We start from the raw sequence: 19,065 nt of genomic DNA, 5'->3' as shown, positions 1-19,065 counted from the left end.
GTGATAAGACTACCATATAATGAATCATGAAAATAAAGCCAACTAAATCTAAACAAAAAAATATCAAATCCACTTTAATTTATTTGTGTGAGTGTGCTTGCGGGCCAAAACTTACCTCTGTGTTACATATTTTTTCCTCTAATTTGATTGTTTGTTTTTTTTTTCTCTCTGCTTAATTTTTCACTATTCTGGTTTTCTCACCATTTCTTTTCTTTCTTCTTACAGACACGCCTGTAGAGTAGATAAAAACTAGCACTAACAGACCGTAGCAGGCCTCGTTCAAAACTCATAGTAGTATTGTTCATTATGCCACTAACACACTGATACTACTACTACTACCACAGCAACGACGATACACCACAAAAACCACACTTAGTATAAAATATATATAAAAAACAAGTAATAGAATGTGCCAAAGCCTACTGCAAAGCGTCATATTGGTTTACAAAACAAAAAAAAACAAACCTAGCTAACTTGCTTCTAGCGATCGAACCTGTGACGGCAGATGGACAGACGTAAATACCAAACAAAATAGAGAAAAAAGAAAATAATGTAGTAAACTACCATTTAGTGTACATAGTTTAAACGACTTATCTACTGCTACTACTAATCTGATTGAACGGTTGAAAGGGTTCCACATTTTGCCTGGTTGCAAAATGACAGGAGCACACGAACAAAGGTAGTTTTTTCTCTAGAAAAACAATACGTGAAGATTGAGTGCATTTATTGAGATTCTATTCTGTAGTAAGGTTTTAACTGCTGAAACTTATCATGATACGATATGATTGTTTCCTTTTTTCATTTGCTCCCCAGCAGGTGATAAGATCTGATTAATCTGTCTTTAAACTTGGGACATATTTTCTGTACGCTAATCGAACACTAGCTATTGTTTCGAACCATTTTTGTTTAGCGTGGAGCTTCTGGTTGCCGTATTTATTGCCTGCGCGTGTGTTAAACTTTCCTATTGATATTATGTGTGTAAATAGTGGAGCGATACAATGCAGACGATATAACGCATTTGTAAATATTCTTAGGTGTTTCAACCTGTTTGCTGCTACTAGGTGCTAATATAATACATGCGATAGTTTATTTGTAATTAGGTTTTCTTAACAATTTACTTGCGTAAACTGTACATAAGAAAAAGTTCCAGACCGTAATTAGTGAAATTTTACAATTCATATATCAATAAACTCAATCATAGTCGGAGCTGCGGTGAGATTGATTGCGAAAGAAATCCGTAGTTCTGAAATCACTGCGACTGGTTGGCTTAACGTAAGTACCACCAAATCTATCTCACTTTTTGTTCTTACATTAAGGGATTTACGTACGTTTGTAGCGTTCAGTCCAAAGTAGTTGTAAACGCAGCTTTGTAAAGTTAAGGAACGACCACATTATTGGAGCACCGTCTGCGTTCATCAATGGTTGCACTGTTGTGGCATTGTGCAAAAAGTCCTAAGCAAGCGTGTAAATTATTCCATGAAGCTTTTGATAAATTAACCACTGTATATTTCAGGTTTATTTGTCTAAAAAAACGTTAAATTGTTCCTCTCATAAAGTTTAACTAAAAGTAAATCTGGGCACCCCTCGTGTATCACCGGCACGCTTCTTATGTTTGGAACTAGAACCATTTCTCGGGTAATTTTTCAAATAGACCTATGTGACAATGTCTCCTATGTCTCCTCTCAACACATCAACTTTGCCTGAATCGGTTGCCGGAGTCACTAGTTAGCTAAATGTTTTGAAAATTTTATTTTTCATGCATTTATGTAGCCGTGAAAAGCGGAAGACAGGAGACGCGAAGAGAATCTCTTATTGTCACGCAGGTCTATTTGAAAAACTACCCGAGTTTTTACATAATTTTTTTAACTTAAGTTTTTGGAGCGTCTTAGTAGAATACGAAACCTGAATTTAAAGAAAAAAAGATGACTTTTTCCAAATTAAATTCTACTATCAATATTTATTCATGTACTGTTTTGCCCATGTGCTAGATATCCAGTACAATCTCTCCGCTATCCAATTTTCCACAGACAATGTAATCGGTGCTCTCAAAGATCTACACAAAGGGCCAGCTACAGAGGACTCGGTGAGCGTTGACTTTGCAAAAGCTTTCGTACCTAACATATACCCTGAAATAACTACTATCAACTTTCTATCTCTTTTAGGTTTCAAGTTCAATGGACAGGCGAAAAGTCTGCCGTACGACTGCATTCTGTTTCTTCTGGTGGAGGGAGAGTTTAGCAAAGATAATGGGAGGTGCTAAGGTGCGGCAATAAGATACGACTGGGAGTTGAACGAGGATTTTCATCGAAGCAGGAGCGTTGTTGCCTGCTCCGAGACGTTGAAATAAGAAGCCGTAGAAATACGCCATTTTACGTGGAAATTAGCAACTCATCAAGTTGTCATCATTTCCCTCCCCAGCCAGCGATAGCCGGAGAATACTGTCAGTCCACAATCATGGGTCACGCACAATTATGGGTCATTTTGACTTTTACTGCCGATTAATGCATGAATGTTATACTAAATGACTGACAAAATTGTTACTCATAAGTTGCACTAATAATTTGTTCAATTATTAGGTGAAATTTGAACGTAAATTTGCAGCTAAAGCTAAAATGACCCACAATTGTGTGTGACCCATGATTGTGGACTGACTGTGTATCCTGCGGTAACCGGTTTCCGCGGTTGAAGAAAGTTGTTTTGAGACAGCCGTAGTTTCCCGTTGTGTACGTTGTGCCAGGACAAAGAATCGATTATTCCACGTGCGTCGTATAATTTGGTTGTCACGTCATACACGAGAGAACGGTATTCCTTGTGTCAATGATCATCGAAGGATTTCGTCCACGCGTTCATCGTAGAGTTTCGTCCACGGCGAATGTCCAGCCAACTAGAAAACTGAATCCCCGGAAGTGTCATCGTGAAACCGGCTGAACTGCCACGTATTAGCAACCATGGAAGTTTTATCTACGGTGAGCTGCAACCCGTCCATAATACCGGGCGGGAGTCCTGGGGATCGTCATCGTTAGACCGGTGCGGTGTGCCAGACGGCATTGAAGCAAAAAAATAGGAAATTGTAATATTATAACTGCGTTATTCATTGTAAGTTTATATTGTAATTTACCAGAAGGGCTTAATGGGGGCTCGCGCAAATACGGACCAGGTTTTTACCACCCGACAGAAATGTCGGTAGTACGTGCTCACGCATGACATCTTTATTGATTTCAAAGCAGCATACGATACAGTCGTTCGAGACCATATAATATACAATGGAGACCGGTTTTCCGGATAAACTGATATCGAAGTTCAAATACATGAAAGGAAGAGGCTCAAAGTAAACAAACGCATGCCTCCCACAGACGGTAACCGCTGACGGCTACTAGACGGAACTAGAAGTGGTTCATGAGTTCGTCTGTTTGGGATCGCTGATGAGCGTGGACAACAACACTACTGAGGATATTCGGCGGTGCATTTAAGCGAGAAGTCGGGCGGCAAAACGCTACGATCAAGGACTCTATTCTCACAGTCACTTCACCTAAATTTTTTAGGTGAGGTGACAATTTGCGATTCTCACAGTCACCTGGGTGACTCCGCTCACCTGGGTGACTGTACAAGGGCCCTATTCTCACAGTCACCTCAGCTATATTTTTCAGGTGAAGTGACAATTTGCGATTCTCACAGTCACCTAGGTGACCCCGCTCACCTGGGTGACTGTACAAATCAAACGGGGAGCCGTTAGGTGAGGTGAGGTGACTGTGAGAATAGGGCGCGTGAGAGAAGTAAGGTGAGGTGAGGTGACTGTGAGAATAGGGTCCCAAATCAAATGGGGTCTGTAAGGTGAGGTGACAGGAAAGTGAACGAAGTGAGGTGAGGTGAGGTGACTGTGAGAATAGGGCCCCAAGATACGCTATCGTACGAAACTGACAATATACAGAACCCTTATTAGAGCAGTAGTTCTTTATGGACTTGAAGCCGTGTTCGAGCGAAAGGTACTGCGGACGATATTTGGGGGAGTACAAACTGAATGCAGAGAGTGGTGGAGGCGTGTGAATCATCCTACATCTGGCGAAAGTTGGTAGGCTACGGTGGGCCGGACGACAGTGCGACGAAAACAGTTCTTTTGAACAACCCCACTGACTTCGGGAATAGAGGGCTCAACGTGCAAGATGGCTCAACCAAGTCGAAAGTGATCTGCGTCTTCTGAGACGACTGGGAAGTAGGCATCGAGTAACCCAAAATCGATCACGCACAACAATCATCGTTGAGCAAATCAGGTTTAATGATGACAGGAGGCCGCGAGTGACTGAGCTCCAATGTCTTTTCTTTAGTCAGATTCTTTAACGTAACTGTATCAGTTAATATCAATAACAGCGAAACCTTAGTCCTTAGTGATACTTAGTGATATTATTAATTACTGATAACAATCAGTAGTTAATGATAGTTTTCCCATCCCTACACCGTAGTTTACCGACTTTTACCAGATGTACAATGGGAATCTCTAAGCAATGCTTGTAGTTCGTTATTCATACGCCTCTGCCAGGCCACTCTCCGCTTTCAGTTAGTACTCCGCTAAATATCACCCGCAGCACCTTTTATTCGAACACGACAACAATGCTTCAAGTCAATATGAAGAACTGCCGGTCTAATGAGAGTTTTTTTTTGTTGTTTTGTAGTTTTGTACATACTTAGCTTCATATGGTGGCGGCTTTTTGATCATAGTAGTAACGAAGAGCAAAGTAGGCCCGATTCCATGCTTGAATGCGCCGCTTGATCTCCTTACTAAAAGTATTGCTTTCTTCCAAAGTCGCCATGCGCGGTTAATCATTCGGGAATCAGGCAACCCACGAGTGTCCGAGAACTACGCGTACATACTGGATGAAGCTCTACCTTTAATTGTTTCTAGCTTTTCTGGAGCTAGGTGCTTTGACATTCAAAGATGGATGGAACAAGATACGCTCGGCCGTCAATAAGCTAGGTGAAGAAATCTCGAGTGCATGAAATGATTGGTTTGACGGTGAATGATAATAAGCGATGGAGAGCAAAAAATAATTTGGAAAAACTATTCACGAGGGAGATTTTGGCCAAGTATCGACGAGTGCGGAATGAGTTGATTACGATCCTGAGGAAGAAAAAGTGCCAGAAGGATAACGGGGATCGTGGCGAGCTTGAACAACTCTCCCGGGCTAATGACACGCGCAAGTTGTATAAAAAGGTGAACTAATCTCGTAATGGATAGACACCGAAGCCGGATATATTTAGAATCGAGGAGAGAAACCTGGAGTGACATTGCGATTCTCGTTTCGAGTGATTTTGGTTCGTTTCGCCCATTCGTTTAACGTGGTCGAAACGAACCAAAATCACTCGAAACGAGAATCGCAATGTCACCCCTGGTCACAAACAAGCGCGTGGTGGTCAATAGATGGAAGCAGCTCCTCGACGGGCATCTCAATGGCGATATAACAGAAATAGACGAACGGAGGTTTATTGGAGTGCCTACAAAACTGCGTACCGGCTCCCAAACTCAAAGAGATTTGGCGAAAAATCCGTCGGCTAAAGAACAACAGAGCCGCCAGAAAGGACGTACTCCTGGCAGAACTTTTGAAAATTGGCAAAGAACCACTAGCAATGGCACTTCAGAATAGTTTTAGGAGGAGGAGTAACTATCGGAGAAATAGAAGGAAGGTGTGGTTTGTCCCATCTATAAAAGGGCGATCGATTCGATTACTGTAATTACCGTGGCATTACGGTAATCAATGGCGTCAGGTGCTTTCCCAGATTTTGTTACGTCGTCTATCGCTAATAGCAAAAGTATTTGAAGGGCAGCAACAGACGGGCTTTATGAGGCCCGTGTTTTGCAGAGCAATTTTACACTTTTCGATAAATCCTTTAGAAATGTCGGGAGTACAAGGCGCCTACGCATCATATGTTGATGAATATCAGGACAGTCGAACGCGAACAGCTATGGGAGATAACGCACGAGAATGGGCTTACGGACAAACCGGTGGCCGGAGTGATCTGCTACGTGCGTGTTTCGAGTCACTTCGAATCTCGAATCACTTTGGGGGTTGCGGCAAGGGGATGGAATCTCCTGTATGTTATTCAGCAACGCTATTGAAGGTGAGATTCGGTGAGCGGGCATCGAAACAAGAGGAACGATCTTCAGCAAGAGTAGCCAACGCACAGCCTTCGCAGACGACCTCGACATCATTACTAGAAATCTTGGGATGGCGGAGGCAATCTACGCCAGAATAAAAACGGAGGCAAGGAAGATTGGGTTACAAATGAATGCGTCGAAAACCAAATATATTGTTGAAAGAGGCTTCAGAGAAAACAACGTTCGCCGCCCTCGGACAGCGACTATTAATGGCGATGAACAGGAAGTGGTTGATGAGACAATAGTACGAGTAGGGAGATTCAACTACCAATTGAAGCTGGAAATCGAACCTACTTTTCCCTCCGCAAGGCATTACGGTCATACGCCGGAGCATACGCCGCCGCACAAAGCTACCGATGTACAAAACGCTAATCAGACCGGTAGTCCTCTACAGACTTGAGACGGAAGTTTTGCCGTATTTGAAAGAAACATATTACGGACTATTTTTGGCGGAGAGTAGTATTCGCGTATGAACCACGAGCTGCGGCCACTAGTTTGGAGTGATTCCCATCGTGCACCTGGCGAAAGTTTGGAGACTACGGTGGGCTGGCCACGTCGCAAGGATGCCAGTCGTTTATATAGTGAAATTCGTTCTCTACAAGAACGCTGCCGACACCAGGAATAATGGGGCCCACTTTGCTAGATGACTCGATCAGATTGAGGCTGACTTGCGTGTGTCAAGATGCTCAACGAATTGGTGACGAGTAGCCCCAGACCGAGTATAGTGGAGAAGAATTCTTGGTACGGCAAAAGCCTCCCGGCTCTATGAAGTCGACTTGTAGATGAAGGGTTTCTTTTTGGTTAAAAAATCATCACATTTGTTCTATCGTTTAATTTTTTTTATCAAAATAACAACACATAACAGTTTCCATGTAATTTTATCACATCATCTACGGTTTGTCCGTGAGCAAAACACCCGACTAATTGTGCGGTTAGCAAGTTCTTCAGCAATTCCTTCACTAACTATGGCTATCTATCGATTTTGACTATTTATTATCTGAGCACAGGTTAAGGTTATGATGGATCTGTTGACACTTTTTTTCAAGTTAGCATAGAATGCGAGTCGTACACACTTCGGAAGCGTCTGAACAGAAGATTGCGCGATCGTTGAGCGTTCTGTGGGTTTGGAACGGAGAATCCAAAAGTTGTTTAATTTTATACAAAAAAAATCCTCCGCTGTGAGGAAAGAAAAAAGCTGGAAAATTTGGATTAGCGCTTTTCAAATCTCTCTAAGTAGTAGTTCACGCGATCTCACTAACTATGTTTCAAATCCAACGTACACTCGTTTTGCTTGGATTTTAAGTACGTTTTTGCAAAATTAGCTCACCTCAATCAGTTAAGTTCATGAACATTGGGTAGTGTAGGTCAAACACGTCAAAATTAGCGATGGTTTTAAGAACCTTGTTAATTTAGTGTTTATGCCGTGTATTTCAAGATAAGCTATAATATGCTTTTTGGTGATTAGTTTTAGGCACACAATCAAACTTCACAACATTTTTTTTTGCAGCGTTGCACGTTGCGTTCATCTTTCGATAAATTAGGAAGAAGGCACTCTGTATCTAAGGTAATAATAATATCACAAAACAGCTGGCTGTTTGGTATTGGCGGAGTGATTTGGTGTTGCTTTAGTCCTGGAAGAGTTTTCAATGTTCAATTTAGTGTGGACTGTGGACTTAATGACTAGTAGTTAGTAACAAGCAGAATTTTTGGCTTAAAATGAGGTTCTAACATACTTCGCGTTTCAGTGCTTGCCGAGATTCATAGTCTGCCTTGGCTAGAGCTACTCGTACCCATAGCGGAGTATCCGGAATGGCTTTGTAGATGAACCAGGTCAGCCCGAGTAGAATGTGCTCGATGACTAGGAAGCTAATTGTGTACGCTTCCGCACTCATATTGGTTGCCAGTTCCCTGCAAAAAAAATCGTTACATTAAACAGGTTCATTTTTAAAAAAATTGAAGGAGTTCTGACCTCATTTGCGGCGACAGATACAAAATACCGCAGTTAGTTACGATCGCTATAACCGCCAGCGTTTCGAAAGCCAGCTGCCAGGCTCCGATGTTCTTCGTTCTCCTAGCGAACGGTCGCTTGAAAAACGAACAAAGCTTGTACGCATCCAGTCGGATTTCAATCACGTTGTTCAGGATGGCCCAAAATGAAGTCATCGGCGCAACGGATGAGAACAGAACCATATAGCCGAACTGAATGTACAGTTCCAGGTAATCATCGTAGGTATTGTATTCCTCTAGGATGCTTTCTTTCTTGTTTCGCAGTATTCGATAGTCATCCACGTCCAGCGATTGGATGCCCATTTGATCGTACTCCTCAAATACTTTCTCCAGCTGATCGTAGTGTGATTTGACAAAGGGGTTGGTCGAGATAAGACCAACCTTCTTTTTGAGATATGGAAACAGATTTTCCAGAATGTTTTGCACAAATTGTAAAACGATTAGTTGCATCATTAGTTGAGTTCTGAGCATTTTCATGTCCTGAAAAAGGAAAAAGTAATTACCTAAGAAACATTTAGCCGAAATTTATTAATGACTTAAAATCAAACCTGTAGAACGAATGCGATGTAAAACAGGCAGAGGAAATTGTTAACAAACTCCAGGACAATCAATTTGTTGACCCGATGCCGTTCGTATTGGCTTTGCGTGCGATGATTTTCTTTATCCGTCAAATAGGTTGCCAATTTGTCGTAGGCAATCGTCGAGAGCGCAATATAAATGGCGTTCACGATCGACGGTACATACATGACGTACGAATCCAATCCGAACGATTCCGCCAGGTAGCTTTCCACATAAAATTGGAAAATCGTTACAAACGCCGCAATCGTAATGCACAGCAGTATGATAGGAGCAGTAACGAAGTACATTTGTACGTAGGTTTTCCACTTCGGATAGTGAATCGTCATTTTGCCGGTTATAAAATCACGCCCCAACTTCCCATAGTATCCAACCCTCGGTTCGTCCAGGTTGGTCATCGAAATCGTACCCCAGCGATACGCATGCGAGGTACTTTTCCGCTTCCACAACTCTAGGAAAACCTTCATCCAAACGACGTAGAACACACAAAAGAAGGGCACCGTTTCGGTTTCCTCCGATAGAACCATCTGCAGCAGCCCAAGAGCGGTTGGCACAATCAAAGCGTAGGTGTAGAAACCCAAAAAGGAGAAATATATGGCGACACTTTCTCCAAAATAATTTCGAATTTCGTCAATCGGTTGCTTCTTTGTTGGTTTGATCCAAGCGTGACGCAGTTTGCGCAACTTCGACTTGTCATGCAGTGAGTAAAGATTGATAATGATTTTTGCCTGCTGTGCCGCTTGAATAATCGACTGTCCATGGTGTAGCTGAATTTTGGTACCCGGGATGTGGTGTTCCTGCTCGGAGGCTCGAATGTTTTCCAGCGCATATTTGATAATGATTTGCCGATCTGCGGATGTAAGAATGTCCTCCACGGCCATAGAGTCGTTGTAAAAAAAATCGTCCAAACAGGCGACGTTAAAGTTTCTGATAATACCACTTTTAGTTTCCTTCATAAACCCTATGTCGTCGGCAAGTTCCAGAAACTTCATTTGAGTTGCTGATATGTGAAGCGTTAGGTTTTGCGTTTCTCTGGAAAATCAATGCAAATCAAGTGATTTTCTATAACACCCGATGGATTAAAAACTCACTTCGTCAACGGCTCCTTTCGTACCAGCAGCTCGGCACCACCGTCGATCCGCTTGCCTTGAATCTTTTCCAAAATCCAAAGGATTGCATCCGGTCCGACGTCTTCGCCAAATTCCATGACCATGAAAGATTCCCCAAACCGTTTTTCATCCTCATTTGTGCTACTGCTTAGATCCGAGGTACGCTTTTCGGGTTGCGTGAAACCTATCCGTTTCCGAGGGCCTTCTTTGGGGTCCTTGAAGGAAACTCCTTTGGTATCGTGCTTGAAGGACGACTGCAGCTCATGTAGTTTCTCCTTTTCTTCGTTCTGATCCATGTTTTCCAACGCGTGGATCTGCGAAATACGCTGCCTCATCGACGGGATGATTTCCTTTCGGTTTATGTGGCTGAATTCATCGTCGTCATCGCCGAACATTGTGTTTGGAATTAGCTTAGCTGAAAAAAATTGAGGAAAATTGTCATTATTTATTTCACACAGACGTAACTTTTAAATTTAGGTTGGTAGTAAAGTGCAGCAAATTGCATCAACAAAACGACTGCTCTACTTCGACCTAAGTGCAAGCTACGGGGTGATCGACGTTAGTAATCAATCAACCAGTTCCAGGGGATACCTACTAAACTCGAAGGAGCGAGTGAACAAGGGCCAGTTTTGAAAAGAGCCTCCGGAAAGGGGACGTTTGCGACGGACGCGAATGGGCTTCGTTCGGAGTTCGAGAGAAGTCACAGAGGAGCGTTCCGTGGACGAAGAACACCTGGTAGAAGCAATGGAGTTTCCCAGCAGGTCTTTGAAAAGGTCTGGGAAAAGTTAAATAGACAGTGAGTCCAGAGCGTTAGTAATAACTAGATTTAGTGTTAGTATGTACTACGTGGTATAAACGTAAACAACTATGCATGTCATCTTCGTGGAATAGAATGTAGTTTGAATCCGTGGAGGTGAATATACTACTCACTCCGCACGCTTTGCTGAAAAAGTTAGTAAGCCTACATTTTCTGAAGTATAACTTGCCACTAGAATACGTTTTACTATCTACAGAAGTATCCACAGTTCCGAATACAGGTTGTCCTTACTCAAAGCACATTGAAAGAAAGCCTGTTGGTTTATTACCAAAGCGTGCGAGGATCGCGCACCAAAATCGACGAGTGTTAGTTGCCATTGTGAAATCGAACTTTGACTTCATCGTCCTCAGCGAAACGTGGCTTGATAAGAAAATTTATACTCATTGCATTTCTTTGGAAGCACATTCCCGGTATTCCTTTGTGATCGCTAGCACAAACCACGTAGTGGTGTTTTATTTATTGGGGTTTAAACGAGACTAAATCCTTTCATTGATCTCATCCCCATCATTCATTCGAGCAAATATGCCCAAGTAACATTTCGAGTTTTATTGCACTCTTATGATGGTATTTATGACCAATTTTGGTCATGACAACCATCATACGAGTGAAATAAAACTTTCATTGTTACTTGGGATGGGAAAGAGTAAAGTTGTTCTGCTAAACGAGGAGTGTCGGAATTTTTTATCTTCCGCTTACCGCAAAGGGGTCCGATAAAAAATGTAATATTGCTTGAAAAGCTACTACTACTTACATACTAGAGTTAGGCAACGCTTACAAGCCGTTTGAATGCACCGGTTCACAAGAAAGAGCGTTCAAACGAACGGCTCTTGAAAAAGAACCATGGTTCTTTGAACGCACGTAGGGCCTTCCTATTCCTGTATTGGTGAGGCTCTTGAAGAGCACGGATTTCACTGCACAGCCGTCCAGCATCCGTGCAACGTAGCCGGCCCACCTTAGTCTCCCAAATTTCACCAGGTGTATGATGGAAATTTCTCCAAGCAGTGCCTGTAGCTCGTGATTCATACGCCTCCGCCACTCTGCGCTATCCGTTTGTACTCTGCCAAAAATAGTCCGCAACACCGTTCATTCAAATACGGCTAGTGCACGTATGATCTCCGTAAGCAAAGTTACTGTTCCAGGTCCGTAGAGAACTACCGGTCTGATTAGCGTTTTGTACATGTACTTTGTGCGGCGGCGTAAGCTCTTTGATCGAAGCGTCTTTCGGAGGGAAAAGTAGTCTCGATTTCCAGCTTGAATGCGTCGGATCTCCTTATTCATACTATTGTCAGCGGTGACCAGAGATTCCAAATATACGAACTCATCAACCACTTTCATCGCCGTCTTTAGTCACTGTCCGTGAAAGGTAAAAGTTGCTTTCTCTGGAGCCTCTTCCTACCATATATTTGGTTTTCGACGCATTGATTTGTGACCCTATCCTCCTAGCCTCGGTTTTTAGTCTGGAATAGATTATCTCCGCCATCCCAAGGTTTCTAGTAATGTCAAGGTCGTTTGCGAAGGCTAGAAGTTGAGTGCTTTTGCTGAAGATAGTTCCTCTCGTTTCGATTCACACCTGCAATAGCGTTATTGAATAACATACAGGGCAGTCCATCCCCTTACCGCAACTCTCTGCGCGATTCGAAAGGACTCGAGAGGGTCCCAGAAACGCGCACGTAGCACGTCACTCGCTCCAGAGTAGCTTTGATCAGCCGTGTCAGTGTCCGGAAAACCGTACTAGTGCATTATCTGCCATAGCTGTTCTCGTTCAACTGTATCGTATGCTACCCTGAAATCCACGAAAATATGATGCGTGGACATTTCTGGAGAACATCTTGTAGGCGACGTTAACCAACGTGATGCCGCAGTAATTACAGCAATCTAGCCGGTCGCACTTTTTGTAGATGGGACAGATTACACCTTCCTTCCACTCCTCCGGTAGTTTCTCCTCCTCTCAAATCCTTGAAATTATCCAATGAAGTGCGATTCTTGACCATTTTTGTAGTGTTCTAACGGGAGTCTGTCCTTTCCGGCGGCTCTATTATTCTTCAGCTGACGCATTTCTCGCCGGATCTCTTCGAGATCTGGAGCCGGCACGCTGTTGTCGTTTGTAGGCACCCCGAGGTTAATTTCGGTTCGTGTCGGTGTGCAGGCAATGGGGCCCGTTCACCGGTCTATACATTGCTTCCCTGCCGAAGTGCCGATCTGGGGGTTCATATCCCCGTAGACGATCTTGATGTCCCGTCGTGAGCAGCTGTCGTACGTTACTTCCAGCTGCATATAGCACGCTTCTTTCTCGTCGTAGGGTCTACTTTCGTGTGGACAAAGCATGTTTACGGTGGTGTATTTGAAGAAACGGCCTTTTATCCTCAACACGAACATCTTCTCGTTAGTCTCGTTGATTGCTTTTCAGTCCATTACGCGATCCTGCATTTTGCCCAACACTATGAAGCCCGTTCCCAGCTCGTTAGTCGCTGCACCTAGTGTTGCCAAGTGGCCGGTTTTCGGCCGGCCCGACCGGTTTTTTACTTGCAAAACCGGTGGCCGGTCAATCCGGCAAAAAAGCCGGTTTTCCGACATATGAAGCCGGATTTGTACTTTTTGCCTGATTTGTTAAATTTTCTGATAAATTTATTAGCAATCCTGAACAGTGGATTATTGTAGATTGCCAGTTTTGCAGTGACAATACTTTACTTCAGGCGGTAATATACATTAAATTGTCCACTAGCACCAGGAGCAAGTAGTTGTCACTCTGAAATTATCTAATCTTCGTTGTAGTTTCGACTGTGGTGTCCTACCGTTCGCTATCTCCACAGCTGACTGTTTATCCCAGTTGCACGGAAACTGTCAACCAACTTCCGGCGACTACCCAAATAATGACAGTAACGCACATTACACGTTCCAGGCAAATCCTCTCTAAAAATATGCAAATATGTTGCCCACATCATGATGGGGCTGCCATCTTACGGTGTCGAGACAACACTGTATCTCCTTCCCTGTTGGTATACGACCTTAGTTTCCACCGGGGTTGGTTACCCGATCTCCGTTAAGGTTACTCGTATTCCGGCTGGTACCATGTGGAGGTGGGGATAGGAGATGTTGGATAAGACGTTCTGAATGCGCGGTCCATTATCAAATGACGGATTTCTGGCAGTGCAACACGAAGATATACCGATGTGCTTTTGCTGTTGCTGTGGCCGCTCGTCGCAGCGATAGATTAATCCCGCCGGCATGTTCAGTACAAAAGCGTTCATTTTTTCTTCCCGTTAGTATTTATACCGTTTCTGTCAACTGTCACTATCGGCAAGCCTTGTTTGGTGGTGAAGTAGTCAGTGTATCTTTGTGTCATCTGTGCTCGGGAAGCGGAGCAGTCTTGAAGAAAATGCATGAAAAATTTACACCTTCTCATTTATAATCAATGGTCACTATTTTGTAATTGAAATCGATGCGTAGATTTTCCGATCGATAGGTGCAAAAACATTGAAAATCGAGCACTAAATCACTGAGTTACAAACACTGAAAACCTTTTCGTTTTTTGATTTTTAAGAATGACTAATTATTCTGCCACTGTTTTTCCCATTGTTGAAGGATTATCTTTTAGCACGTGCATTTTAAGTCTATGCTGGGAATTTGGCATGCTAAATCGTTCCTATTACCTCTAGCTTTGTCAAGTTGGACTGCAGTTCATTTACGGCAATCCTAATATGTATAGTTGTTCAGTTTGTTGCGCCCAATGCGTTCTGGATCTCCGTTTTTCTAACGCCGATCCATCGTCTGACTCATCAGTGCTGATATGTTCATGTAGGAAGTAATCTATTCTACATAATATAGGTGAAATATCCGTTTTGCTAATTGCAGGAATACTGTTGTCATTATCGGGGGTTATTATTGGAAAGATGAACTCAGTTCTCTCTCCTACTAATTGTTTTTCGACTATACTTAGAATGTCATGTGTCAACTAATTCTTTTGCAATCTTTACATTAAAATACATCAATCCTGCAGTAAAAATATCTTGCAAATTAAACGATTTCACAGCTTACCTTTGATATCATCCATTTGACGTGGTAATTGCTCAGTCTTGTCCTCTCAGCTATTGTAAGTGATATCCACCGCAGTTTACCCAGCTGTTTTCAGGTAAGAATCAACTTTACAGCGGTGCTGCAAGCATGCCGAACGATGACCTTGCCCCTTTAAAACGTCTCTAGACACTGTTGTTGTTTTGATATCTCAGCTGGTACGGTATAGGTATGTAGTAAAATGCGGCACAGTTGTCCTGCCACTCTGCGATTAGCCAGGGAAGTGGGTTTTTTCTATACATAGATGAAAAAAAAATCAAAATTTCTATTTTTTCTATTTTGGCTATTTTTAATTAAACATTCTTTTTTATAGTTTTAATTGCATTTCACCAGGTTGTAGAGCAAATGCTTTTCGTTACCATCGTAAGCAATTGCAGAGTGATCAGGTCTTTATTCGACACTTCAAAGTTCGGAGAAATTGAAAGACTCGATTCAAGCCAACATAAACTGCAACATTTGAGCAAAACAATTAGAACTTTTAGCTGTTAGCTGAATTGATTTTGAAATCAGGTGCTTCACTTAACCATACGAAAAACTGGTTAATGTCAAGAAACAACCGGATAACATTGCTAGGCGCTTGTGACGATCTCATTCGACTACGCATTGCATTCATTAGCAAACACAGAGTAAGTTCAGAGTCGATATACGATGATATTGAAACACTTTGAAATGATGACTACACTGTTTCTGCACAACCACCAATAAAATAAATATTTTATTCAATAGTTTAATCCCGTTAGACAGTAATGACTGACAGCGAGTATCAGCTTTCATTAACACCTTGCCGACCGCAGACAGTAACTATATTTTCGCTAATTAATTTTACACACGTTGATTCACTGCCAAAACGCGAACATTCACTTCCTCTTCCAGGAGATGAACAGAGTTTACACACAGCTGACTGCGCACAATCATCATCGCACAGCATCACTTTATAGATTTATTTCTTAGTCAGTCACAAATGGGGCACTTTCTGGAGGAATTTCTGCAAAAACCTTCCAATCGCATTTTGAAAAGAAAGAACTTTCCAACTTTTTCCCATTTCCTAGGCAACGTCATTTAAATTAGGCCTTCGACGATAGGTTCGATCCGTGAATGCGAGGTAAATTCTCGAAATAATACTTACAGAAAGAGAAACGTACCTACTTCTGTCGTAGCTTCTCAGAATGTGTTAATAAGAAAAATAAGATTCAGTCTGCGGTACAACGTGTCACACTTCAGTGGCTACGTGTGTTTACTGGGGGCGATCGAAACGATGACTGAGAGTGTAACTGGCGACTAACGCTCTATGGCCGTGACCGGCTGTGCTGTCGCGTGTAGAATTGAGACGAACTGACGTTTGAACGCTTTGAACGGAGTATGTACGCGTAAACGTCGTGTTGCATTTCATACACAGGCGCACTTGAGTCGGTTTGTTTTGATTTTCTAACCTCTGTGCCACGCCGGGTTGTGACTTGAACATGACTTTATTCTTAAGGTCGGTTACAACGAAACTTTACTAATAACTCCGAAAAAAGTGCATTTACAATATGACCCCGTTTGTGAAAAGCAGATATTCGAATCATTTTAAACGAAAGATTTGTCTCTAAATAAAGTGAAAGCATTTAATTTGGTGTGGAAAACAAACTACGAACATTTTGAGTTTGCCTGTAGTTGTTATGCTCGAGCATGGGGAGAATGTTTCGCTCAAAATCATATTTTCTCACTTGGCAGTAGTAACACGTGTGTATTTCGACTAACGCTTATAGAGAAGAGAGACCGTTTGGAATAGAGGAAACGGTCTAATGGTGTAAGGTTGCATTGTTCACAGCTCCCTGTTCAAGTTTAGTGCTTACGCTAACGCTCCGATAGATCAGTAGCTTTCTTCGATGCCCGACAGAGTCATCTAGACAGCCAGTTGGTGCAACTTAAAACTGGAAAGACTATAATAATAGTCGAAAATGAAGCTTTTCATTTTGCTTTACTCAGTCAATAAAAATGTTTTGTCAATAATAATCGCTATTGCAAAGCTGTGGGCTTAAACGTCTTTCTAAGACTTGACCCTTCTTTATCGACATACTTCGCGGCCGGCTATTAGAGTACAGGACAGTTACGGGGCCAGTGCAAAAATCCTACTGACACTATCTAGCAGCACCGCCTATCCGAGATTCGAACATACGATGACTGGCTTGTCAGACCTGCATCGTATCTCGAAGCTAACTGGGCGGCAATAATCGCTATTGATTTATTGCTTTAACCACTATTTAAGCGCACGACACTTATTCAGATTCAGCCATTGCGATGCATTGTATGGTGCCAGTTCTCAATCCTCATATGGTTCAAGAATTACGCAATAATTGGCGAATCATATGGACCAAGGATGAGTCATTTTAGTTCGAATCTGGTATTAATCAAATTATAAATTATAAATTTAATTGACTGATGTTGGTGTCGGAAGTAATGGATTACCTGTATTGTTATGGTACAGAGAGGGTTTACAGTTGCTCTGTCTCAAGATTATACATGTAACGTCGACGGATTGTTAGAGCGGTGCCTCAAGACCAAGTGGGTGGACGACTTACTGACTGACTCGGTTTTGACGAAGGACTACGTTTTTGATTTCTATATTGGGGTGCACTTTAGTAAAACGGAAAGGGAACATGTAACGAGAAGTGGTTATAGTTTGCACGCTTATAACTCAGTCATCCCGCAATAGATTCTAGAGATGTTAGTAGCAATCGATTGAAAATTTTTCTAAGAATCCATTACAATACAGTAGATTACATGTTTCTCTAACAAAGTTTTAAATAATTGAAAAATGTTAGGTAATGTCTAGTCTGTGATTGGTCGGAATAAGTAGTGCTGATTTGCCGTAGCGATAATGATGATTCCATACCACAAGCAGTATGGCTACATACAACCGTGCTTAAATTTACGGGCTGGTACCGAATGGCCGAAACACAAATGGCCGAATCACGAATGGCCGAAATCCAAATGGCCGAATTTCAATAACAGTCACAGAAGGCCGAATCACGTAAGGCCGAATCACGAATGGCCGAATCACGAAAGGCCGAATCATGAAAGGCCGAATCACGAATGGCCGAATCACGAAAGGCCGAAATTTTTCGGAATGCCTAAATAACTACTCAATAAATGTGAAGGTTTTTCTCCCGGTGAAATCTGTTAAGGACTGTCGAATTCTTCAGGATAGTGTACAACATTTCATCGGATTTTGCAAAACGTTCGGCCTGAAAGTTAATGCGAAGAAGTGTAATCTGGTGTCCTATACCCGAAAAACAAATAAATTGCTATTTGATTATTCCATGGACGGTGAAATAATACCAAGAAGAGACCATGTATGCGATCTGGAGGTAGAAATGGACAGCGAGCTTAACTTCATCCGGCATACTGAAAAGGTTGTTGCAAAATCAAATTCTTTATTTGGCGTTATCAAACGACTCAGTGGAGAATTAAAGGATCCGCATACTATCATCTCATTATACAATGCCTTGGTACGAAGTGGTGTTGAGTACGCAAGTGTAATATGGCAACCATTCTACGAAGTGCACAAAAAGCGAATTGAGCGAATCCAAAAGAAATTTATTCGCTATGCCCTGCGGAATTTAGGATGGACCGGAGGGATGCCTAACTATAAATCGTTATGCTTATTGGTTGGAACGGAAAGCTTGGAGAGCAGAAGGCGTACGACAGATGCTCTGTTCTTAAAGGACATACTCGCCGGCAGGTATAATTCGCCATATTTATTAAGCCAAGTGACCGTGAATGATGGACGTTCGTCGTTAAGAAGTGTTAGACCTTTTCGTTTGACAAATAGAGTTCAAAATTACGCCAGAAATGAGCCAATGTATAGAATGATGGCCACATTTAACAATCATCGTGACATTATAAATGTTGAATTGACCAAGAAGCAAATTAGAGATAATCTGAGAATATTTTATGTAAATTATTTGTAATTAGTAGGTAATAACTATGTAACATTTTTTTAATATCGATAATGGGCAGAGCCCAACATCAGTCAAATAAATAAATAAAAAACCATGAATTGGCAAGTAGTTAACAAATAACTTTAATCAAACAAAAAACAAACTACTACTATTAAACAAACAAAACATGCTTAACGAACGCCTTTGTTTAGCGCTTAATAAAACCGCAACTGCGTCAACAAAATTTTTGCTGCTCATTTTGTGAGCATTAACACATTTCGAGTAGATTTTTTCGTCTATTTCTCGGCGCGAATTCGGAACATCCCCTTGAAGAATTCTAGGGATGTTCCTCTCTATCGCCTTTTGCTCCACCCGCAGTTCTGTGATGATCCTGGTCATTGACAGGTGATGGGA

At 42.1% G+C, this 19,065-nt stretch overlaps 2 protein-coding genes across 5 annotated transcripts in view; one reads left to right on the top strand and one right to left on the bottom strand.

Annotated features, from left to right (window-relative positions):
- LOC128741782 (phosphatidylinositol 4-phosphate 5-kinase type-1 alpha) overlaps nucleotides 1-1,185 on the top strand; it is a 91,535-nt gene extending 90,350 nt beyond the window's left edge. Inside the window, exon 16 of the mRNA XM_053837819.1 lies at nucleotides 226-1,185. Coding sequence (XP_053693794.1) covers nucleotides 226-237 — 12 coding nt within the window. The 3' untranslated portion in view covers nucleotides 238-1,185. The remainder of the gene's footprint in view (nucleotides 1-225) is intronic.
- A 5,789-nt stretch (nucleotides 1,186-6,974) lies between these two features.
- LOC128744622 (anoctamin-10) lies at nucleotides 6,975-15,987 on the bottom strand. Of its 4 annotated transcripts, XM_053841765.1 has the most exons (7): nucleotides 15,871-15,987; nucleotides 14,693-14,962; nucleotides 9,823-10,255; nucleotides 8,704-9,763; nucleotides 8,118-8,635; nucleotides 7,882-8,056; nucleotides 6,975-7,779 (listed from the first exon to the last, which is right to left on the bottom strand). In XM_053841765.1, the coding sequence occupies exons 2-7, from the start codon at nucleotides 14,706-14,708 to the stop codon at nucleotides 7,774-7,776; spliced, it is 2,208 nt and encodes a 735-aa protein (XP_053697740.1). In that variant the 5' UTR covers nucleotides 14,709-14,962; nucleotides 15,871-15,987; the 3' UTR covers nucleotides 6,975-7,773. The 4 variants fall into 4 exon arrangements, with proteins under 4 accessions (XP_053697740.1, XP_053697737.1, XP_053697739.1 ...); XM_053841762.1 differs by having other exon boundaries at nucleotides 6,975-8,056; XM_053841764.1 differs by having other exon boundaries at nucleotides 6,975-8,056; nucleotides 15,875-15,972.
- Nucleotides 15,988-19,065: the final 3,078 nt, after the last annotated feature.

The sequence above is a fragment of the Sabethes cyaneus genome, chromosome 3 (genome assembly GCF_943734655.1).
Source record: "Sabethes cyaneus chromosome 3, idSabCyanKW18_F2, whole genome shotgun sequence".
Classification (NCBI taxonomy): Eukaryota; Metazoa; Arthropoda; class Insecta; order Diptera; family Culicidae; genus Sabethes; species Sabethes cyaneus.
Note: the sequence above shows the minus strand (reverse complement) of the source record. Positions and strands in the feature narration are given on the sequence as shown.